The sequence below is a fragment of the Akebia trifoliata genome, chromosome 3, assembly GCF_017979445.1.
Source record: "Akebia trifoliata isolate Shusen 1 chromosome 3, ASM1797944v1, whole genome shotgun sequence".
In the NCBI taxonomy this organism is placed as follows: domain Eukaryota; kingdom Viridiplantae; phylum Streptophyta; class Magnoliopsida; order Ranunculales; family Lardizabalaceae; genus Akebia; species Akebia trifoliata.
The window spans coordinates 33,157,541-33,183,146 of NC_141377.1; the positions used below are offsets into that span (position 1 = coordinate 33,157,541).

Here is a 25,606-nt window from a genome sequence, read left to right on the forward strand (position 1 = left end):
ATCCTAGTCACCATTCCAACTTTATTTATTTATTTATTTATTTTGTTTATCTCTCTACTTTGTACTCTTTTTAAGTAATGAAGAAGAGAGAGTGGTAATGAAAATTTCTTAAAATAAGGAGAGTAGAGAGTAAGTTGGTGGCAAGTGCATATACACATATTACAAATATTATGATTTATGCATGATTAATTCTTTTATAATTTTAAATAGACAATCTAAAATATTACTTTTAAAATATGAAAAAATGATTTTATAAGTAATATAATAAAGGGAACTGTTCAGCACCCTAAGCTTTACCTACACTTTAACAAATGTGTTTTGTTCTACATGGGTTATGTAGACGCGTGATTTCGTCATTATGATGACTACATCTACAATGATTTGGAGTCGCCACCATTCAAGTTGGAAGTGGGTGTGAATGGTCACCCGGGGTACATTTTCCAAAAGATGAGATTTTTGGCATTTTAGTGACTCACAATGGATAAGGGGTAGTCAAACCTCGAGATTTGGGTAAGCGGCTCGGTTGGAGAAAAGGGAAGGTGTTAGGCACCCTTTCCTCCCCGCCACGTGGCGGTAACCTCAAATAACTCGATCATTTTTTATTTTTAAAAGAAGGTGAAAAAAATGTGCCACGTGGGTGCATATGTTCCCTAAGTAGGGATTCATTTTCGGCTTGATCATAGGGTCATTTCATTAATGGAAATGACCCTTATGAACCTTAGCCTTGGGGCCCAATCATCTAAAGGGGTAAAATAAAATAGAAGAAGGGGGTGTTAGAAGAGGGAAAGAGTAGAAGGTTAGAGAAAGAGAGGGGGTGTGCTTCAAACCCACCTTGTATCTTGTTTCTTCTTTTCTTCTTCTTGCTTGAGTCTTCTTGAGTCCTTAGTATAATATGAGAGTATGAGAATGGGAAGAGGTGATTAGAGAGAGTAGGGATTTCTTTTGTTTTAGTGAGACTTGTAGAGGATTTGTGTGAAAGAGTTGGTAAACTTAGTGAGAATTGATGATGGTTGTTAGTAGAGAGAGTGTTGGGGAGAAGTTTTGTAATGAGAAGTTGGGGGCCATTTTTGGGAAGAGGATGAGGGTATTTATAGATGTTTAGGAGTTATTTTAGGGATATAATGGGGTGAAGTGAAGAAAATGGGTAGAATGGTTATGAGTTTGAGAGAGAAGTGGGTGCAATTTAGAGGAGATTGGAGGGTATTTAGGTAAGGAGGGTTAAATGGGTGAGTTTTGACCCAAATGGTTTGGATCCTACCCAACCCATTTGGGTGGAGTGTTTGGTGAGGTGAATTTAAGATGGTGGTTGTGATTTGATTTAAGAGCATGAAGGATTTAAATGGTGGTTGATGATATTTTGGGAGGGTGAGGGAGATGATGCCATGTGTTAAGGTGGGTGGAAATGAAGGGTTGGGATAGGTTGATGGGAGAGGTTGAGTGTTTGACTTGAGAGGATGGTGTAGGTTTAGGTTGTAGATGTAGGTTTTGTAGGGAATGATGAGAGTAGATTAGGGGAGGTATAGGTTAGGGGTGTGGGTAGATGTGTTTGATTTGAGAGAAAAGGTGATGGGTTGATGTGTGGGTAGATGGGATTTAAAGCAAATTAATGGGGTAGGTGGTTGGGTGAGGGAGGTGAGATGGGGTGATGACATGTGTCATCTCTTGATGATAAAAGAGTGATTGGTTGATGTGGGTTGTGGTTTATGGGTTAGGGTTGTGGGTTGGATAATGAATTGGATATGATTAATGATTTGTGGGCTTTTGTAGTGTTGGGCTTGGGTTTTAGAAGTGATTTTTACGAATACGGAGGCGGAGCGGTGATAGTAGAAGAGGGGTAGGCATCTCAAGTCTCACCTTTTTAATTTTAAAATTTTTTTAGATTTTTGCAATCATTAATTTGATAAAAAATGCCACGTGTTGGCGAATCGGGCTTTTTAGGCCCGTTGGTGAAATTTATCGAAAATTTGACGTTTTTTATTTTGGAAGCGGAGCGGTGAATGTTGGGAAGTCGTAAGGTAGGCCGAGTCCTTTTGGCGGCCTCCTAAACCATTGAGAGGTCTTAGGGGCCTCGGTTTGGTAAAAATGTCCCTTTTCAATGAGTTGGGCCCTTAAGGCCCGTTGGCCCATTTATTTGGAAAATCGATATTTTTGGGCCCTTTCGAGAAGTGGCCCGTTCAAATTGAGGTGTCTACAGGTTAGAAGTTTTGGAATGGACTGATTTTTAGTGAAGATGATCTTTATGATTAGAAGATTATCCTCACCAAAAATCAGCCCATTCCAAAAATTTCAGCCCCATGTTTACAAGTGAAAAAATTGTGGACCGTCCATTTTTTGTAAACCATTTTTGATGTGGTTAGAAGTTTTAGAATGAGCTGATTTTTGGTGATGATGATCTCCTCGTCATAGAGATCATTCTCACCAAATATCAGTCTATTTCAAAACTTCTAACCCATGTAGGACAAAACACGTTTGTTAAAGTGTAGGGTATAGCTTAGGGCGGGAACGGGATCCTATAATAAAATAATATTTTTATAACTTTTCAAGAAGAAGAATGAGAGAGAAAAGTGGACGATAGAGGGAAGAAGAGATTAGATACTGAATATAGTGAGATGGTTAAAGGCTTTCTATTTGGTGAGAATAGGTAGCGAAGATGTATTAAAAACAATATGAAAAGGGTATTTTAGTCTTTTACTTTTTTTCTTTTCTAAAAAACCATCATGTGTGGGTGTCAAGAGAGGAAATGGTGGGTGCTACTAGGACGACTCTGAACCATAATTACCGACCAATGAAAAATGGGAGAACACGTAATAGTGGAGCCCATGCCCACCTGTCACAGATGATTCTGGATTTCGTCCATCTATAAATACCTTCAAATCTCTCTCTCTCTACAAAGAAGAAAACCGTAGAGAAGACCATGGCTTACGTCGAGAGAGGTACGGACTCTTTTTTTTTTTTTTTTTATTTAAATTCGAATTTAGGGTTCCATTAAGATCTTTGCTTAGATGAATCTTGATTCATGCTTGAATTAGGATTAAAACTTGTTTTTTATATTATATTTTAAAAGCAATAATATTGTTTGTGTGATTGTCTTTTTTATTTTTTATTTTTTAAAGTAAGCTTAATGAAGCATTAAAATAGCTAGATTGGGATTTTTAGATCTAGCCTAGTTTCATGACCACCTCTAGGTGTATGGGTAAAGCTTGATTTGGTTTTTCAAAGTTTTCAAATTAAAAAAAAAATGTTATTTTTTCATTGATGGAGGGAGGAAGATTGCCTTAATGTCATATAATAGCCAATAAGATAGAATAGTAACTTATTAGGCATGGTGTTTTTTAACTTTTCACCAGCATTTTTGTATTATTCTCACATGTTGTTCTATTTTCTTGCAAAGTAACGTGTACATAGACATCATACACATGGGTTAAAATATCGAAATGTTTCAGTATCGGCTCAGACCGATATGAGATATTCACTGTTTCAAGAATGTATGGGTTTGTATTGAATGTATCGGACGATACGGTATTGGGTTTTTCATTAACCGAAACATTCAATTGATATGATATTTTAAACCATGATCATACATGTGTATAATGTGTTGGAAAAATTCTATGATTTATGGTTTGAATCTTATGATTCAAATATGATCTTTAAGTCTTAATTCAAATGATTTGATTCTTGTATATGAATTCATTAAAATAAAAGTATGGTTGACAATTCAATTTTTACATCATCAAAACCTAATCTAAAAAAATTGTAGTAGGCTGAACTAATGTTGTTCGTTGGTTTCATTTAATTCTAATGGAAAGCCATTCCTTTTTGTTAATTATAGCATTTCGTATCACCTATCACTACCTCAATCCATATTTTGTTTGGTTTTCCTCCCTCCCCCTCTTTTTTCTGATCAATAAAAGAAAATATGTTAAATAGGGAAAACAATACAAGGGAGGTTGAGAAGAAAAATAAAAGCAGAGATGGAAAAATTAACTAGCTTTGTTGGTGAAGTCTTTGGGTGATGATACTAGAGATCTGGGTTCAAATCCCGTCAGCATCGAGTTACTAAACTCATTAAAAACAGGCTTACTAATGAAAAAGAAAGAAAGAAAGAAAGACGTTATAATTATAAAGACTACCATGTAGTGATTCTTCACGTATAAAGTTAAAAAAGAAAAAAAAAAGAGAGAAAATGCAACACATCCCTAAAACGTGCACGCCTCAGTCAAAAGTTGCTCTTCTCCCCAAAGATGTAAGCCTTTTAAACACCATTTTGAGTAATCCTTTGTGGGGAAAAAGAACCTTTCCTTAAAGCATCAATGTGTTTTATGAGAGCCTCACCTTGAGGTGAGCCTCAAGGCATAAAACTCTTTAACATATTTGAATCCATTTGGTTTGCATTGTTGCCATCATTAGTCTTGTCAACTAATATAGTAATACTAGACATATACAAATAACATACACCAAGGGACTTTGCATATTTTCAGGCTAAAAAATGACTTGTTACATTTGTATTATTTGTATCTAGAATCCTTAAACACTACAAAGTAGAATGTTAATGATTTCAATCAAGAACTGCATTACCACATACCTAAATTGCAAAATTAAGACTTGAAATTGTTTATGAGAGATGGGAATTTGTTTAATGTTGTTGCAATGCATGAGTTCTATTTTTCTTTTTGAGAAAAGGTACTTTGCAGTCATAAATGATGCGTTTAGAACAATGTTTCCATTGCGTGTGCCGGGATTTCCACTGAAATAATTTGATTTGTATATCTATATATAAGTCTTCCAAGAAATCACTTCTAAGCTAATTAAAATATACTCTGGAATCAAAATTTTAAAGCTTCAACAAAATTCCCTCTAAACAGAAGATAACCCTGAGTTCCATAGATATTCAAGGATAGCTGCTCTAATTTTCTAGTCTGTATTGTGATATTTAGTTGGATCAGCAGACCATGTAGAGCCTGGACCAAGGCCCTTGGGCCATTTGGACTGCCATCTGTTTGGCGGTTCAATTACCCATTTGACCTCCACATACTTGTACTAAACCAACGAAAGGTGTCACCTTCGATTTAGATGAGCAAATATTGCTGACCCCAATATTTTGGGACGAGGCATGGATGATGATGATGATGATTAATTGAGGGGAGCAAACAAAAGTTTTTTGGATACTTTTATGTCTGGTCTTCTCGATCCATATTCAGAAGTTTAATGATTAATTGTTTTGGCTCTTTGTTTCCTCTCAGGTGTTGTAAAATCCAAACGATCGTTATGGAGATTGAGTACAATTATTGATTTCTTTTGGGCCATTATTAACTTCGTTGGCGTGTTTTTCACGACAATGTTTTCGGTATATTTGAGATTCCCTATTCTGCCCTTCCATTTTAAAGAGGCTTGATGGTATTGGAAACTTATTTCATTCCTTATATCTGCCTTGTTTTAGATGGAAAAATCAGATGCTTATAAGAAAAGCTCTGGTTCTAGCAAGAAATGGGATGGGGGTGGTCCTGGTGGCCCTGGAAGAGGTCCATATGGAGGTGGGCCTCGTGGACCTCCACGTGGATTAGATAATGTCCGAGGAATTGATCATAGTAAGTCTACGCTTTTCAAACTTGTGCTTAGTGATTTTTTATTTAATTTCCATTTAACAAAGGATCCGTTTTTATAATTTCCAGGTTCTCTTCCTGCATGTGGTTCCTGTTGTGGAGGTTAAGGTGCCAGAGGAGGTACTCATGTTTCAACAACTGTGCACGCTTGTCATTATATATGTCTAATGTCTATACTCTTATTCGAAAAAAGAAGAAAAAATATTATCTATGTTCCAAATGCTTGCTTTTGAGAAAACTACCTGACTTGATGTAGAAATACACCTTTCATTCTTTTTTATAATGAAATTGCTTCTTTTTTTTAACTCGTCTCTCTAGCAAGGCGTGCATATTTTTCTGTTATTTGGCCTTTAATCTATTTGAACATTTTCTGAAATTTGCATCAGTTAAATGACGGAGATTGGAGGTGCTGCCGCCACCTTGATCCCGCATTTTTTTTTTTGTTAGAAAGAAAAAAAAAGCCATGATCCAGAACGGTGTTCCACTCCTATAACAATGTTAGGTGTCAACATGGCACATTTTTGTTGGAGTTCAAACACATTGGGATTGGTTTAGAGCCTCAGTTTTCAAACTCAAATAAAAGCGTGTCATGTAGTAGACACCTGACATTTACTATAGGAACAAGACAATGTATTGGATCCTCAGTCAAGAAAAAAAAAATTCATATTTTTAAGTCTGTATTGTAAGGATGGGTTTTTTTTTTTTTTTTTTTACCCTGATAATTTGCATTGTATGCATGATTTGGGATGAACAAACTTAAGGCCAAGAATAGGAGCTATGTCTAGTTCTTGAAATCAAACAACAGTGTTCCCAAACTTAAATCTATCGACACAAACAAAGCAATCCTGCGGGATTATCACCAATTTTTTTTTTTTTGTTAGAAAGAAAAAAAAAGCCATGATCCAGAACGGTGTTCCACTCCTATAACAATGTTAGGTGTCAACATGGCACATTTTTGTTGGAGTTCAAACACATTGGGATTGGTTTAGAGCCTCAGTTTTCAAACTCAAATAAAAGCGTGTCATGTAGTAGACACCTGACATTTACTATAGGAACAAGACAATGTATTGGATCCTCAGTCAAGAAAAAAAAAATTCATATTTTTAAGTCTGTATTGTTAGGATGGGTTTTTTTTTTTTTTTTTTTACCCTGATAATTTGCATTGTATGCATGATTTGGGATGAACAAACTTAAGGCCAAGAATAGGAGCTATGTCTAGTTCTTGAAATCAAACAACAGTGTTCCCAAACTTAAATCTATCGACACAAACACAAACAAAGCAATCCTGCGGGATTATCACCAATTTTTTTTTTTTTGTTTGATGGGTGAACTGGACTTCAATCTTCCCATGTAAATCACTCTTTTCTTAACATGTTCCCTTCATCTCTAAATATACATTTTTTTCCATGATTTTTGGAAAATGGGTACTTATATTTCAATTGTTTTGGTTTATAATCTGGATTAGTATACATTACAATAAAAAAATATAATTTTATAGTAATCATAAACATTTAAAATCTTTAACTTTGATTTTGTATATATATATTATAATAATATAATAATAAAATTGATATCGATTCAAGTCGACGAACTTGGCTGATTTGAAAAAATGAGATGGAAAAGTCTGTTACAACTCGCCAAAAGTCTAATCCAGAAAGTCCAAAAAGTTTTAGAACCATGGTCTCAATTGCAAAGGGTGTGTTCTAACGGCCAAACGGTGTACTAATCTTGTAGATGTGTAAGGGACTTGAGACCCTCAAGTCTCCTTTGAAACGGTAAAAGTAAGAAGAAAAAAAGGGTTAAAATATAATCCGAAAATTGAATTTTAGAAATGTTCCATCTTTACTTAATAGACACAAAATTCTTTAAAAAAAATTCAAAGATTTCTCTGAATATGAGACATGGCAATTAAATTCGAATCAATGAATTAATTGGTGATTTATCGATTAGTCAAAAAATATAGTAACCTTCTTACCCTTCACTCCTGGAATTTTATATTATCCCAACATTCAGATGTCAAGAACAAGAATAATATAGGATTTTTAGGGGGTTGACGATATTTTTTTTTACGAAATAATAATAACATGCACACGAAATTATGAAAATAACCCTGTAGATACTCCATTTTTCGTACTCGCTTGATCTAACAATTCGTCATTCTGTTATAGGAGATTCCCGATGATCGATTGTGTTCTAAAAGCAATATTCGTTATTTTAAATATTTTTTAAAACTTTAAAATCATTTTCATGTGAAATTTCACAGAAAACATTCATTTTTCAAAATGATTAAAATACCCTTCATACATTTTGCCCCCACTTTTTAACTCTTAAATATTATAAAATAATTTTTCAAGACTGGAAAACAACATTTAATTCAAAGTGCACCTCTTAAAATGGGTGGGTTTGTGATTGATGGAATAAATTGATTCCTACCTCTATACTCTTATTCGAAAAAAGAAGAAAAAATATTATCTATGTTTCAAATGCTTGCTTTTGAGAAAATTACCTGACTTGATGTAGAAATACACCTTTCATTCTTTTTTATAATGAAATTGCTTCCTTTTTTTAACTCGTCTCTCTAGCAAGGCGTGCATATTTTTCTGTTATTTGGCCTTTAATCTATTTGAACATTTTCTGAAATTTGCATCAGTTAAATGACGGAGATTGGAGGTGCTGCCGCCACCTTGATCCCTCAATTTTTTTTTTTTTTTTGTGGAAAGAAAAAAAAAGCCACGATCCAGAACGGTGTTCCGGTCCTATAACAATGTTAGGTGTCAACATGGCACATTTTTGTTGGAGTTCAAACACATTGGGCTTGGTTTAGAGCCTCTGTTTTCAAACTCCAATAAAAGCGTGTCATGTAGACACCCGACCTTTACTATAGGAACGAGACACTGTATTGGATCCTCAGTCAAGAAAAAAAATTCATATTTTGAAGTCCGCATTGTAAGGATGGTTTTTTTTTTTTTAACCCTGATAATTTGCATTGTATGCATGATTTGGGATGAACAAACTTAAGTCCAAGAATAGGAGTTATGTCTAGTTCTTGAAATCAAACAACAGTGTTCCCAAACTTAAATCTATCGACACAAGCAAAGCAATTCTGCGGGATTATCGTCAATTTTTTTTTTTTTTTTTTTGTTGATGGGTGAACTGGACTTCAATCTTCACATGTTCCCTCCATCTCTAAATATACATTTTTTTCCATGATTTTTGGAAAATGGATACTCATATTTCAATTTTTTTTGGGTTATAATCTGGATTAGAAGACATTACAATTAAAAATATAATTTTATAGTAATCACAAACATTTCAAATCTTTAACTTTGATTTTGTATATATATATATATAAAACATTGATATCGATTCAAGTCGACGAACTTGGCTGATTTGAAAAAATGAGATGGAAAAGTCTGTTACGACTTGCCAAAGTCTAATCCAAAAAGTCCAAAAGTTTTAAAACCATGGTCTCAATTGCAAAGGGTGTGTTCAAATGGCCAAACGGTGTACTAATCTTGTAGATGTGTAAGGGACTTGAGACCCTCAAGGCTCCTTTGAAACAGTAAAAGTAAGAAGAAAAGGGTTTTTATAACCTGAAATTTGAATTTTAGAAATGTTCCATCTTTACTTAATAGACACAAAATTCCTTTAAAAAAAATTCAAAGATTTCTCTGAATATGAGGCATGGCGATTAAATTCGAATCAATGAATTAATTGGTGATTTATCAATTAGTCAAAACATATAGTAATCTTCTTACCCTTCACTCCTGGAATTTTATATTATCCCAGCATTCAGATGTCAAGAACAAGAATAATATAAGATTTTTAGGGAGGTTGAAGATATTTTTTTTACGAAATAATAATAACATGCACACGAAATTATGAAAATAACCCTGTAGATACTCCATTTTTCGTACTCGCTTGATCCAACAATTCATCATTCTATTATAGAAGATTCCCGATGATCGATTGTGTTCTAAAAGCAATATTCGATATTTTAAATATTTTTTAAAACTCTAAAATCATTTTCATGTGAAATTTCACAGAAAACATTCATTTTTCAAAATGATTAAAATACCTTTCATACATTTTGCCCCCACTTTTTAACTCTTAAATATTATAAAATAATTTTTCAAGACTGGAAAACAACATTTAATTCAAAGTGCACCTCTTAAAATGGGTGGGTTTGTGATTGATGGAATAAATTGATTCCTACCTCATCATGGCTCAAAGATATATGCTTTTCTTTAGAAGACTTATTCCAAATAGAGGTGATTCCATGGCCACTCTTTTTAATCTACTTTATATCTTTTTAATATTCTATGTTTCTCCTCCGTTAATGTCTCCTTCTAATAATTCCATCTTTAAATATACCATATTTATTCCACCTATATATATGATATAATATATTTACAGGTATATTTTTTTTTGTCTCTAGCATTTGTTTCATATTTCCATTTTTCACTCAAGTTCATGTGCATTCTATTAAGAGTATTAATTTTCTAACTAGAAAAATTTTCACTCAATGTGAACACGGCTGAGGTGGCAAGGACACAAAATTATAGATCTTTTTCTTTGGGATACACAAGGAAAATGATCGACGGTTATGTACTCTTGCCACATCAGCTGAGTACGGATTGAGTGAAAATTTTTGAGTTAGAAAATCATTAATGTTCTATTAATCACTTATTAAAATTATCTATCACCTACCAAAGAAATATGGAGCTAAATAATACATTTAGACAATTCTATAGATGACCATTAAAAAAAGAGTCCTGATAATATGACTAGCCCATGTGGCACACTCAATCGACTCTCCTGACGTGACAAGTTCACGAATCGTAGATCTGTATGTCTTAGGAAACACATTTTTATGGGAAGTACAATTTTTGTATCCCGATATATACAAATCTACGATTCTCAAACTTGTCACGTCATGAGAGTCGATTGAGTGTGCCATGTGGGCTAGATAGATTATCACAATTCTTAAAAATAATAAAACCCACAAATTACAACCCAATATTCATTTTCCGAAGCAATTTGATTATTTGAATTTCATGTAAGAGGTGAGAGATCTTGTCATTGGTAAAGAGGTTAAAGAGAATTTGAGGGTATTTTAATCATTTTACTAGTCTTTGAAAGAAGACCATAGTCAATTTGGAGGTATGTGAAATATTTTTCAAAATTCAGGGGTATATTGAAATTATACCACAGAAGATCCTCCGTATTTTAAGGATGTATAGTACAGAAGAAGTAACTTCCGTATAAAACGCTCCAAAACCAACCGTTTTAAATTCCAAGGAAACCTGAACTGAAGGAGAACAACCAACAACTCTCTTCCTTCCTTCCTTTCTTTCTTACAGATCCATTTAAATCACTTTTTCTTTCTTCCAAATTAATAAACTTTTTCAATTTCAGGGTTAGGGTTTTTGGGTAATGGCGCAAGTGAAGAGATCTACTGGAGTAGTGAAATGGTTCAATGGGCTGAAGGGTTTCGGATTCATCACTCCAGACGATGGTACCGAAGATCTCTTCGTCCATCAGACTTCCATACGATCAGATGGTTTCAGAACCCTTTCGGAGGGTGAACCAGTAGAATTCGAGACCGACCATGGTGATGATGGTCGGACGAAAGCCGTCGATGTGGTCGGACAGAATGGATCATACATGTCCGGCGGTGGTAGTGGTGGTGGTGGTCGTAGAGGATTCTCCGGTGGAAGAGGCAGAGGTGGCGGTTACGGCAGTTATGACAGTTATGGTAGAGGAGGTAGGAGTGGTGGAGGGAGGATTGGTGGCAGCGGAGGTTATGGTGGTGGTGGTGGTGGCGGCGCTTGTTATAATTGTGGAAAAAGTGGTCATTTAGCGAGGGATTGCTACCAAGGAAGTGGTGGTGGGGGTGAAGGGAGATTTAGTGGTGGTGGGGGTGGAGGGAGATTTAGTGGTGGTGGTGGGGGTGAAGGGAGATTTAGTGGTGGTGGTGGTAGGGGTGGAGGGAGATTTGGTGCTAGTGGTGGTGGTGGTGGTGGTGGTTGTTATAATTGTGGAGAACAGGGGCATTTTGCGAGGGAATGTCCGAATAGCGATCAGAAATGAGAATGAGAATGAGATCTTTATTTTATTTCTGAATTTGGGTTCTGAGACAATTACTATTGTTTGGCTGGAATTATAGTGTTTATTTGATTTACGTGTTGTTTCTCTTTCTTCGAGTGGTGGGTTGGGGGGAGAGAATGTTCCGGGAAGAAGGAGATGGCTTGCAATTCGGTGATTTTCGCATCAACAGTTGGGTTTCGGTTGAAGGTTGGATTCGCTTGCCTGATTTGGGTAAATTGGTATTATTATGAGTAATTGTTAATAGAAAATATGGTTTTACATGTCTTTTGATATGGACTTAATGGAGATCGTTTTCATTGATTATTTGTTTGTTATTATTGTCTGCTTTGGGTTCTGCCTAATCAATTCGTTTATTTATTTTATTTTATTTTTACGTATTTGTCGTTTGAGCATTTTTAGTGTTTGAAAGAGTAAGATTTATGTATTGTATATTTCTTGTAGTACTTGCTCTGAAGCGCATGAAGTTAGTTTGCTTTCATCCAATTAATTTCGATGTTTGTGTGAAGGGTGTGTCGTTTCTATCATCAAAATTCTACTAAGCTATCATGGTATTTTTATGTGGATCAAATTCTTTTCTAGCATGATTTTCATCTGAAAGCAATGATATATATATATATATATGTTAGTTTTATAAGGTATTTACATCATTAGATTGAATTTGTACGGGCCAGAAGGCTATAATTAAAAGTTTTTCTTGTCTATTATTATAGATAAAGCTGCATGTTATTGCTATCGCCATTATGATAGTTGTCTGCTAGTCTTGATTTATTTTTATGTTTTTTGAGCAAGAATATGTTTACAGATCTGGTGGGGCTTGAACCACATATGCATTATCCTTATAACGATAAAAGACTTGTACATGAATAATGATATCCATTGAGAGGTCGGTGTTTAAGGGGTTATCCGTTAAGGGGTGGATCAGATAATTTTTTCCTATATGACATGAACTCTTGACTCTTTCTTTTGTCTTGAGATTGGGGGACCTTTTCTTGTAACACCCCCCCACCCCCCTCTGTTTTTTTTTTTTTTTCCTAATAGGAAGAAATTTTTATTCAGAAGAAAAAAAAGGATGGTCGAGATGACAAAACCCAAAACAAGATAGAGAAGAGCTCAAGAAAAAAACAACTCAAAAATCACACGAAGCCCAGTTAGAACCCAATTTTACAAACCCGAACCCATCTCCCTGTGAAATCCTCGAAAAACACCCCTTTTGATTCCTCGAACAATTGACTCCAAAGGAAGAGATAAACAAACCATGAATTGAGCACTCCTTAGTTTCGAAGACTCTCGCATTCCGCTACTTCCAGATGCCCCACAAGCCCGCCCCATCAGTTTTTTCTTCTGTTCTTGTTGACCATGTTTATTGTTTCCTCTCTTTGAATAAAAATGTTTCCTTTTTTACTTATAGGAGAAGTGTTAATGTTAATAATATTTATGTTAGCGTGGGAGGGCAAAAGAAGTTCCCTCTTCTGTGAACCATACAGAACTTCTCAGTCAAACTACAATTTGATCAGATGATGGTGTTATTCTTGATGCAAACAGTATTTATGAGCAAGGAAGCATCAACTAGAACACAATACAAGTGAACTATTTGATTATATACAACCTCAATTAAACTCCAATTTCAATTGTGGAGATAAACCCAGCAGAAACAACAGATCATAGCTTTCCAATCTCCAAAATGCGATATGTCAAACCTAAACCCAAAACAGTAAGAATGAAACTACTAGTAGAACCTAAAGGGTGATTAAATTATATAAAATAGGATAAAATTTTAAAAAGAAAATCCAACCATTTAGTAGCCTGAGTTGCAATGTTGTGCGCAACGTGGAAGAAGATTGTGGCCTTTCTCCAGTTGGTAAGTTCCAAAGGATTTAAAGGGATGTATGAAAACACAGTGGATAAGACAGATGGTAATTCTCACATAGAGATCACCAGAAAGGGGGTTGAACATGGTTGGAGCTCTGGTCATGCACAAATGGGTTACAAATACAACCACTAGTACATGAACTGATTATTGGACCTTGGATTGGTCAAGGTCGGACAAAGAGGCATCCTTTGTTATGTTGGACCTTCTCTTTGATTTGTCTCATGGATAGAGTTGGCTTTGATGGAAAGGAATCCGAGAGTTGATCTCTTAGATTGGATATGTGGGGTTTGTCTACAACATAATTTATATAGTTATTCTGTGGATGTTCATAATATTCTTTTTGGCTGGCCAAATGATCTGATTGTTCAGACCATCCCATTACCTTATTTTTTCATTAGGGATTTCTTTGGATAGGACCCACATACTTTTGGTTGATAAACCTTCTAAATGTGCAACTTGTAAAACATAAGTAAAGAGAATGGCTGCTTCATGAAAAAGTCTTGTTGTCGCGTTTTCTGAAGATCTCAAGCCCATAGAAGAGAAAACCAGTGAACGTCTCTTGATCTTTTTTGTTCACTAAGGAAGCCATTGGTAGGTGGTTTTCAAATTGGTAAGAATTGAGGAAGTTATGTTTTCTTTTTCTTCATTTTGTGTGTAATCGTGCAACCCTTGTTTGCTGAAATCAGTCATAGTTTTGACATTTGAGGCTAATTTGATACTTTAACATGGCTTTGGGTTATTTTAGTCTCACTTGATGTCTTCGTTTGCCTTGGAGAGTTTCATGGTTCTCTAGGCTATTAATATCCTTGTTTTTTGAGTTTCTTTGTGATTGGGATTGTGTGTGTGTTGGTCCATTCTCCTTGTGATTGAGTTATGGACTTCAAATATCTTTCCTCTCTCTACTCTCTAATAATGTGACCCAACCTATCACTAGCATCAAGTTTAATGCTGATAGTTTTTCGACATGGTTTCACTTGTTTCCTCTTTATATTGGAGGTCGATTTAAGTTGAAATATCTTATTGGGGCTATTCTTAGGCCTCTTAATGGACCTCCTAAATCAGACAAATGGGAGGTTGAGAATTGCACTATTTTTGGATGACTTCTTAACTCTATGATCCACAGTTTGCTATCAATTACATTGTCTAATAGACTGTTTATGAGCTTTAGGAATCCCTAACTAAGACCCATGATCTAGCTGAGTACGATACTTGCATCTATCAGATAATCTGTGAGATTGCTTGATATTAGTAGGGGGATAGTCTGTTTACAAAATATTTTGGAGCCATTCAGTATCATATCGCTTGATAACTTATGAGCCATTTTTTATGCTTTGTCCCAAGGCAACCAAAATTATCAATCATGTGAGGGACATCAATTTTATGCATTTTTAGGAGAACTCCAACCCAAGTATGAGCAGTTTTGCACCCAAAGCCTTGCAATGAACCCATTTCCTTCTCGTAGAATCTGTTAATGAAACGATATTCAGCCAAAAGCATTGTTGTGTGGTCTTGTTGTATCCAAGCCCTACCATTCATGAAATATCTGCTATTGCTTCTCTCTCTAGCCTTTTGATACTCATGGTAGGGGAGTGATAGAAATTGGGGCCGTGGACGTAATGGACCTTTTGGTACCAGATATGACCATCTGTTTTGCACTGTTTGCAACAAACCTGGTCATGATCATGAGCACTGCTGTAAGTTTTGTAATTTTTCTCCCCACATGACTCCTCCCTCGTCAACCTACATATGCTTTGTTTGTTTTTGCTGTGGGAGGGTGCTGATCGTGCAAATTGCGGACATCCAACATGTTCAGCCTGTTTGGCTCATTGCACTCGTTGTCGGGTGTTGAGAATGTTCGACTAAATTTCTGCCGAATCAGTTGACTATCAACTTGTAATCGAGCCACAACAGGGTAGGTTTCCGTGTCCTTTCCAACTTAAGACAAGGGCTTATCTAAAAGAGAAAATTGATTTTCTTACTAACTTAGTAAGTTTCAAAGATTACTAAGGTCCTTAGGCCCACATTGATTATCACATTGGCATCCAATCCAACACTACGACATTTTCGAATTCATGAAAAAACTCAGATTCAAATAAATAAATAAATGTTTTGCACCTCATCCAAGGTGTAGAAAATGGGCTACTGAACTTCCAAATTTAAAATTAAAATCCAACAGTGAAAGATAATCTTTTTTATTTTTTTGGAATTTTTTTCCCAAGTTCTTAAAATTGTATCCTCCACATAACTGTTGCATTGTTCAATGTTTTTGGATGATACATTGTGAGCTAACAACCCTTAGTAAAATTGAAGTCTTACTAAGTTAGTCATGCTAGTCTCACTCATGAAAAAAGACTTAAGTTTTGGCCTATTCCTCTCAAAAATATTTATTTTAAATATATATTTTATTTGTCTAATTTTAGAAGCAAAAACTTCAACTAAACAACTTAATTTCAAGAAACTCTTATGGATGGTTTTTAGCATAACTTTAAAACAAGTTAACTTCAAATACGACTTGACTTGTTACAATTCTGGACAATAAATTAAGATAATCTTGATTGAAGCATTCTCAAAATATGGGACAACAACTATTATCTTGTAAAGTTATTGAGTGTGTTGTCTTGGAAAGTACTGTGATTCATATTAATAGAAGGTCTCACTTTTGTGTACCGCACAAGGTCTACAACAATATGATATTATTTACTTTGAATCGAATTTCGTATGACTTTAAAACGTGTTGTATTATGTAGGGTCTAGTTTGTTCTTATAGCCTAGGTTCTAAACGTTCACTTGTTCAAAATGAGACTAATCACACTCTTCTCTACTATTTCACCTTACAATATAACGATTTCATTTCAACCCCTAGGTCTCTACAACCCTTTCCATGTCTAATCAATGGTGCATTGGTGAGGGTGTGACAACCTCCCCACCAATTAGGAAAATTCATCCTCAACTCTATACCATTTGTAATACCCTAAGCCCACAATATTATAATATTGTTCGCTTTAGACTGAAGCTTGCACAGCTTTAAAATGCATTGTACAATGTCGTAGGACTACAACTTGGATAGGTCTACCCAAGTGGTAGAACCCCCAACCCAAGCTCAACTCAAATTGACCATTGGTTGGGACTTCCTAACCCAAGCTTGATCTTCAAAAATCAAGTTGAGCTAGGGTTAGCCCGAGTTACATAATTTTGGGAGGGTTGGGCTTATTGAATAACACTAATTTCATTTTGATCAGTGTGGGAGTCAAAAACTTGCATACATTGTCCATCGTCCATGTGCCATCTTTTGTGTCATCCTCTTCTCATGAAACTACTCGCTCAATATCGAAGTGAAATTCTTCGAAGAATATTAAAAAGATATTCTTCAAATAATTATAAGTGTATTTGGAGAATTTAAGAAATTGTGCTTACAAATTCCAAAAGGCTTTGGAAGACACCATGTTGTAAATTTATAAATAGACATCTTATCCTTAAAGGAGGGGGAGAAAGGGTAATGATTTGTAGTATAGGGGACAACCAATAGTGGAGGGGATTTATTGTATTGTCTTCATGGATTTTTATAGTGAAATGACTTTATGAACCCATGGACGTACCTAACAATTTTTGGGGAACCTTGTCAAGAAATCATCGTCTCATATTCTTTTCTTTCTTGATTATTCTTGTGTCCAATTTTATTTTTTTGTAATGCATTGTACAAGGTATCAACGACAACCCGAAAAATGCACTTACAATCAATAATTAAATTTTATATCTAAATACATTCAACATCAAAAATAAAATCACATACAACCACCAAATCCATCATTGAGAGAATATTTAAACAAACCATACTAAACATGTTGAGTTTAGTCACACATCGGACACTCATTGTCTTGTCTCTCTCCTTATAAGTTGTTGGGCCTCTCCACTCATTGCCAATTAGTTTTGAGTTGGGTCCTCAAACTTATCATAGTATCAGAGCGCTAGGTTCTTATAAGTCATGGGTTCAAATCTTTTCACCCTTATGTGCGAGGGAGAGCGTTGAGTGTATATTTTCCTCTACGCTCAGGTGTGTCATATCCCAACCAAGTCCTGTGACCCTCTTAGATTCATTGCTCTCCCCTTCTCCTACAGATCGATTTTTTGGAGTAGTTGATTGGTTAACATGGTATCTGTTGAGTTTAGTCTCACATCGGACACAAATTGCCTTGTCTCTCTCCTTATAAGCTCCTAGGCCTCTCCACTCATTGCCCATTGGTTTTGATTTGGACCCCTAAATTTAACATGGTATTAGAGTGAGATTTTCTCTCCTCCACATCACCCAAATCATATCTCCACGTGCTTCGGCCAAGTCTAGCCCACGCATGCAAGGGGGTGTTAAGTTTAATCCCACATCAGACACAAATTGCATTGTTTCTCTCTTTTTAAGCTCATGGGCCTCTCCACTCATTGCAAATAGGCTTTGAGTTGGACCCTCAAATTTATCAACCAACTACCCCAAAAGACCAATCTATTGGAAAAGGGGAGAACAATGAATATAAGAAGGTCACAAGGCTTGACAAGGCAATGACACACTCGAAAGTGGAGGAAAATATACACTCAACAATACCAGAACCCACATTAATAATATATAATTGTCTTCAAGCCATAATAATAAGGTGGAATAAAAAATAATTAATATAAATTTTTTTATATATTAGTATATTGGCATCGAGTTGAGTTAGGTTGCCCGGTCCCTCAACCCGAATAGAGTTCATGTTGAGATATTCTAACCCAGACTCAATTCATCTTCTACATTACTTGACCCAGGCTCACCCATCAATCAGATCTAGTTTGGGCCAGAACCCCCCCCCCCCCCAAGTTACAACCGTACCATGTAGGATATAGTATGTCTTCATAGCCCATGTTTTGAACATTCTCATATTCGATGTGGGACTCGTTGCACTCCTCTTTGTCATTCCATTCCACAATGTGATGGATCCATTTTGACCCCTCGATCATCGCAACCCTTTCCACTTCCAGAGCACATTGACGAGATTGTGACATTCTATGATTTCATTAAGTCTTTGTGTGGTAAATATATACATAGGATAAAAGGAAAAATGGTTTGCATGACTTTGTATTGAGCTTGTAGAAAGGTTCTCTCTAATTTGGGGTCATCATCATCATCATTGAAGATTTATTCCAAAGACTTGGGGTCATAAACAAACCATGTTATTCCATTCAATTTTATATATAGTCATGTCTTTTGTTATTAAAAGTAAGTTTATATCATTTTCAGTATCCTGATCCACATTGGGCACTTTTTATTAGAATCTTGTTTTTAATGAGATTGGTAACTTGTTGCAGGCAAGACTTGAACCCAATATTGTGGAATCATCAATGTAGACTTTACCAACTAAGTTAGTTGGCACCTACTCGTTCTTTAGGATCTTCCTCTCATTCTTTTAGAATCTTTAACTTGTATGTTCCTTCTAAGGTTATATCGACCTCCTTTGAATGTACTCAAACCATTTCAATATTTCCTGCTCTTTCCACATATTAATCTCAAAACCATTAAATTAACATGACATTTTTAGATCGTCCAACATTCATCTTCATAAAGTATAATTAGTCTTAGTAATGTCATATAGAATTTTTCTTTTAATTTGATTGGTATAAATCGGTAGCATGGCACTCTAAAACCATACCTCCACTTTAACCATTCAACTTTGATTCAATGAGCAACATCTTCCTCAATCTATCCATCTTTATGTATAATAAATCCAAAAATAACAAAATTGGTTACGAAAATGATTATCTACAAATAACATGCATCAATGTATGTGGTATTGAATATGAACAATTACTTCATCTATAAGTAGTAGAAGCAAATAGGGCTCCAAGTCAATTTTTTATGTAAATCAATTGTACTTGGAAACTCATTTGTCTCTTCTACATTTACTCCCAAATTAGTCACAAACATTTCATACACATCTTTAATTATGTCTATATATCAATTAAGAACTCTTTTCTTTACTAATAGCCTTCAAATTAAATTACTGTTCTGGTACATCATATGCTTTATCTCTATCAATATAAATTATAAGAGATGTTTCGCTTTTCTCTATACTTCTCTATCATTTGTTTAAATGGATAAATATGCCAATGATTTATTCATCCGACATAAAATCAAATTGATTCATCATATGCATTTTTTTTAACTTCGTTAAATCACACTTGTGCAAGTTATTAAAAGAATTCAAAAAATTTATTTTGAAGATTTTATTTTTAAGATGCTTTGTAAGAATTTACATTTTTATTTTTTCTTATTGTTTAGATCAGATTTCTTGTCTTTGTTTTTTTTTTTTTTTTTTTGATAACCAGGTATCCCTATAGACAACGGACCAACCTGTATTTGAGTTTTGCCTAATCCATAAACCATGGTCTTGTCCAAGGATCAGTCCCGGGGCACGTGCAACGTTCCCACATCACATGCACTAGATAAGTGAGGGTGTGCCTTCACAAGTGCCCTTAAAGAATTTATTAAACTCATGACCTATGGGCATTAACCACTTATCAGTCCAAAATTACCATTGAGCCAACCCCTTGGGGTTATGCCCTTTTTGGTCTTCTCCTTTAGCTTAGATGATATTACACTCATCTAAAAAAAGGGGTTGAGATATGATCAATCATAAAAAAAAAAAAAACATGAAATCCTAATCATTAAAACATAATATCTAATATTAGATGAGATTTACACTAGGGACATGTAATGTACCCTCGGGATACATATTTTATCTTGATTGTTAGATTTCGTATTTTTTCACGAGTCCCTTGAAGTTGATCCAAAAAAACTTATACGTTTATTCAAGATATATACTATCGAATCATGATCTTATAAGATCTGAAAACCTTGACCAATATCCTAGATTATATGATTAAATGACATATCAATCAATCGACGGTAATGTAGTATCAGGCCCACTCTTGATCATTTCAAACCAGAATTATTTTCTCGTGATTTGGACCCAAAAAAAGGATGTGAGGAATCTCAAAAACTACAGATATGTTCAGTTTCCATGAACTAGTGTCCCCCACTTTCCTGGTACCATCATTTTCAGAAAAGGACAGTATTGAACGCAAATTATATTATAGCTTTCCCCATCACTTCCCGACAATCATCACAGATAACCACACAATAATATGCTCTATTTTTCACTAAAAAATGCTTTTTAAAGTCTCTAAATAGTTTTAATTTAATTATTAAGAAGAAAGTTCGTTTCATGGGTTTTTAATATTCCCGCCAAAATAATTACCTGGGAAAAATTAAAAATATATGTATATCACTCTTATTATTAAGGGTAAATTACACTTTGCCCCCCCCCCCCCCCTGTGGTTTGGCATAATTTCTTGTTGACCCCCTAACATTTTGACAATTGCACTTACCTTCCCTTTCATATACTGTGTTAAAATTGAGATGTTATTTTACTATTTTATACTCTCATTTTATCTTTGTTTTATTAAAAAATGAAATTTTAAAATTATAAAAATATCGATGGCTAAGCATTCATAAGTAAATTCATTTTTCACTGAGGTATTTTTGTTTATAAAAAAGAATAATATTTTAAAAAGGGTAAAATGGTCTTTATAAAATGTAGGGGGTCGAAATTGAATTTTGTCAAATCATAGGGGGTGAAAGTGTAATTTACCCTATTATTAAGGCATAAATTGGGTTGGTCTTGATGCAAAATCGAAGTGATCCGAAAATTAAATTTGGTGGGTTTGGATCTTTAGAGTAATATGATCCAAGTTAGATTTGGATTCAAGGTCGTATTTTTATCTGGATCTTAACATGGATATACTTAAATTCAACTAGACTCATTTTATTATCATAAAGTTATAAATTATTTATGTATAATTTTGACTTACCCCTCTGTTTTTTTTTTTTCAAATAAGAGGTACTTCATGGGCTTTCAAGCTGATGACACAACCCTTGACCATGTCTTCTACGAGAGACAAACAAAGAATGGTTGGAATTCATCTTCAACTTCTTGCCAAAACCCGTAATTATTTTCGGGAAATATAATTCCCTTTCAACCTCGATTAATTATTTTTTTTTTTTCTTTTATTGTGTAAAAAACTAATATAACATTTTCTTTTCACTAAAAGACAAAATGAAGAGGATTATTATTGAAAAAAAAAAAAAAGTGTTAGACAATGCTAATATCCCCACGAAGTATTGGATGTTAGCTTTCCCCAATATATATATTGATATGCTATTGGATTGGATTCCAAATCTTTGATCCAAACCCTAAGTTATATGATTGTGTTTGAGTGATTTATGGTATGATTCAATCCATTAATGGTTTAAAGTGAGAGGATAAGTAGGAAAATTACTTAAAGGACCTTCGTAGAAGGGTTTCTTTCTAAATAATCCCTAAGTTTTGCATGGTAGTTTGATGGGACATTTAGTAAAAAAAATTTCTTTCTTAGTGATCCCTCGTCGAATTCGCAATTTTTACTATCAAACTCAATGCTTTTTTATTTAGTGTTGAGTTAACAATTTTTATTGTCAAACTCACCACTTTTTATTGGTACAATTTTCAAGTTTTCTGAACTAAAATACATGGAAAGTTTGACTAAAAACTTGAGATAGCAACTTGTTTAAATGATTTCAATCCAAAAGAATCATTCTTGATCAATTTTCATCCAAAAACTATGGGAAAAAAAGTGAAAAAAAAAAACCCTTAGAAATAGTTTCTTCTTCTTTCTTAAATCCTTTATGACAAAATGGAGTCTCCAAAACTCAATTAAGATGTCAAAAATCCAATTTTTGGATAAAAACGATGAGTTCTAACAATTAAAACATTCAATCATGAGAAATGTAAGAGAGGAGGTCCAAGGACCATTAGAAAGAAAAAGTTTACTAAATGTCCTACCAAGTAACCGTTGAAACTTAGGGACTATTTAGAAAGAGACCTTTCCGTAAGGGTCCTTTAAGTAATTTTTCCCAAAATAAATTCTACATTAAACCGTATTTATTGCAATATTTAGCCTTTTAAACCGTTCAAAATTATTCAAATAGAAATTTGAAAATCAAAAGCCAAAAGTAAATAAATAATTATCATTAAGAGAATCTAATTAAAGCTGCTTACTTTGCCTTAAACTATCTTCGGCAAAGAGAATCAAATCAGGCTTTAATTTTCTCGTACTAGTGGTGTATACATATTGTACTAAGCACAAACCATCTAGATGATGTGCCAACCTTCTGAAGGGGGGATTCAATGGATCTTAACCGTCCGATCATGAGATAAAACTTCTGGACCCGCCTATCCGTCGATTCTGAGAAGGTTTGAAAAAAGGATTATATTTCACTGATTTTGATTATTTTTTACTACTCTTTATAGCTTTAAATTTGACAAAGATCATCAAGAACATCTTTCAACTTAGACAAATGATTTGGATTTAAAGAAAAGGAAGGTGGTTTATGACTTCATTTACTTAGAAAAAATATATGACAAAGTAACTTATAAGTAAAAATATGCACTCCATCAGATTTGTATATTTACCGTCTCGAGATTTGTATTAGATCAACCAAGATGAAATCCCACGAAAAAGGGTATGAAAATGCAAGAACTGTGGTAATGCGACGGTATCATTCAATCCTATTTGTGGAAATGGTTTTGAGACAACTATCATAATAATTCGGAAAATGATGGACTACTTGCGTTGGGCATTGAGTTAGACCGTCCAACCATTGATTTTAACTTGTATCTTGCAAAAAATGGTTATCTGTGCACTACCACATCAATTCAATGTTGAACGTAGTGTCCAAGACAGGCAATGTAGCATAACTCATCAAAGTTAGGGAAATGTATACTCTAATAAGAAAGAAATTTCTGGTGGAGAGGAATATGTATGTGTGAGTTATTTCTTTTTTTCTTCTTCCAACTTATATATAAGAGTCTCTTTGACAAATATCACAACAACGTCTACAATTCAGGCAGATTGACTGGATTGGAGATCAATTTGCTCCCAACTCACATTTGACAAACACCAACCCGTGCCCAAGCCCAACCCAAGTTAGGTTGGCTCATTCCTCATTAATACTAGATAATTTAATAATAATAATAATGATCAATGGTATGTAAAAAATATATATATAATTTACAATTATATAAAGATAAATGGTATGTTAAAAAAAGCATGCTTGCAACTTCTTTTAAAAGAGGATGATGATTAACTAAAGTGTGAAGTATGCATTGTGAATGAGAAATTATCTAGTATAAGAAAATATTAAAAATATTTTATAATTATTTGTCATAAAAAAGATGATGATGATTAATTAAAGTATGAATTGTGAATGAGAAAGAAGCAAAGATATTTAAAAAATATTTTTAAACTATAATCATATTAAGTTCGGGTTCAAGTATGGATAGGTATGGACAATCCGATGTCTATGCCTACAAGGGAGGATTTACAAGGACGATAATTGGGGTAGTTGTCCCCACAAGATTTTTCAAAGTCTTTAATGATTTATTAGTTATAATGACAGATAACAACGACAGATAAAAAAAAATATGCTGCTATTATCTCCATATAAAAAAAATTCACTATTATTTGCCTTCACAAAAAATAATTTACTCTTGATTGTCCCCCTGTGGGCAAAATCCTAGCTCTGCCCCTATATGCCCGAACCCAACTAGAATTGATTCGATAATAAAATATTTTAGAAAACCCTAAAGGAGAAAATATGGGAGAAAAAAACAAGTAGTTAAAGAAATTCCTAGATGTTTAGATATTTTATCATGTTTAAGATGTAAGACTATTTTAACTATAGTATGCATATATTATTAACTGTAAATATAGATTTAAGATTCAAGGTTATTTTTGTAATTTTAAAATTATTTAATGTCAAATTATAACAATAATTCTCACCTTTCTCTCTTCAGGTAAAGATATGTTGAATATGACATCTATGCTATAAATTTAAGGAAAATTATTCATAGGACCTTGGCGGAGGGATTTTTTTTAAATAGTTCCTAAGTTTTGGACTATTTCTTAATAGTTCATTTAGTAAAAAAAAAAATTTCTTATTGATCCCTCATAATTGGCGAGCTCACCAATTTTAATTTATTGTCGAGGTCAATATTTTTATTGTCGAACTCACAATTTTCATTTATTGTCGAGCTCACCACTTTTATTTATTGTCAAGCTCACCACTTTTTATTGTCTAGCTCACCAATTTTTATTGTTAAATTCAAAATTTTTTTTAAATGTCAAACTCGACAGTAAAAAGTGATGAACTTGACGCTAGTAAAACCTATCTATATTTATTTTTCGAGTTCTTTCAAACTAAAATACATGAAAATTTGAATAAAAACTAGATTTGTCTTAGATGATTTCAAACCAAAAGAACCACCCTTGATCAATTTTTATCCTAAAACGAAGAAAAAAAATTGAAACAATCCTAGTTTTTTTACATACGTCATAAAAAAGTTTTGACGAAATAGTCTTTGAAACTCGATTTAAATGCCGAAAATATATATTTTTTTTTTTACGAAAAATAATGAGTTCGAACAATTAGGACATTCAATCGTGAGAAATGTGATGAATGGGATTCAGGGACTGATTAGAAAAAAAATTTTTACTAAATGGACTATTAAGAGAAACCCTAAAACTTAGGGATTAATTAAAAAATTCTTTCGTGAGGGTCCTTTAAGTAACTTTTCCTAAATTTAAAAACCCAAGTTGACTAAAATACCCATCGAATCGAGTCAAGTTGACAACCCAGAATTGATCAACATGTCAACAAAAAAAAAAAGTGTAGAGAGTAAAATCGGTACTAGACCCTTACATGTATCCCTATGAATGCATAAATTAAATAGAAGAATAATAATTAAAAAGGAGAAGTGGAACTCGAAGCAGGTCAATAACTCAGCTCTACCTAGCAGTAGAGCAGTACATAGATATAGATCTGCCCTACTGGTAGGGAAGACTAAATCAGAATATTCGCACATAACATGCATATCAAGCTCTAAGATTCTAGGAGAAATCCCAA

General features: G+C 34.1%; 2 protein-coding genes across 2 annotated transcripts; both read left to right on the forward strand.

The window, feature by feature from the left end:
• The first annotated feature begins 2,786 nt into the window (after positions 1–2,786).
• LOC147406462 (uncharacterized) lies at positions 2,787–5,905 on the forward strand. Its single transcript, XM_086434513.1, has 4 exons — positions 2,787–2,933; positions 5,241–5,344; positions 5,438–5,585; positions 5,670–5,905. The coding sequence occupies exons 1-4, from the start codon at positions 2,915–2,917 to the stop codon at positions 5,705–5,707; spliced, it is 309 nt and encodes a 102-aa protein (XP_086290639.1). The 5' UTR covers positions 2,787–2,914; the 3' UTR covers positions 5,708–5,905.
• Positions 5,906–10,798: 4,893 nt separating this feature from the next.
• On the forward strand, positions 10,799–12,913 carry LOC147406463 (uncharacterized). The gene has a single exon (XM_086434514.1). The coding sequence runs from the start codon at positions 11,037–11,039 to the stop codon at positions 11,691–11,693; it is 657 nt and encodes a 218-aa protein (XP_086290640.1). The 5' UTR covers positions 10,799–11,036; the 3' UTR covers positions 11,694–12,913.
• The last annotated feature ends 12,693 nt before the right edge of the window (positions 12,914–25,606 follow it).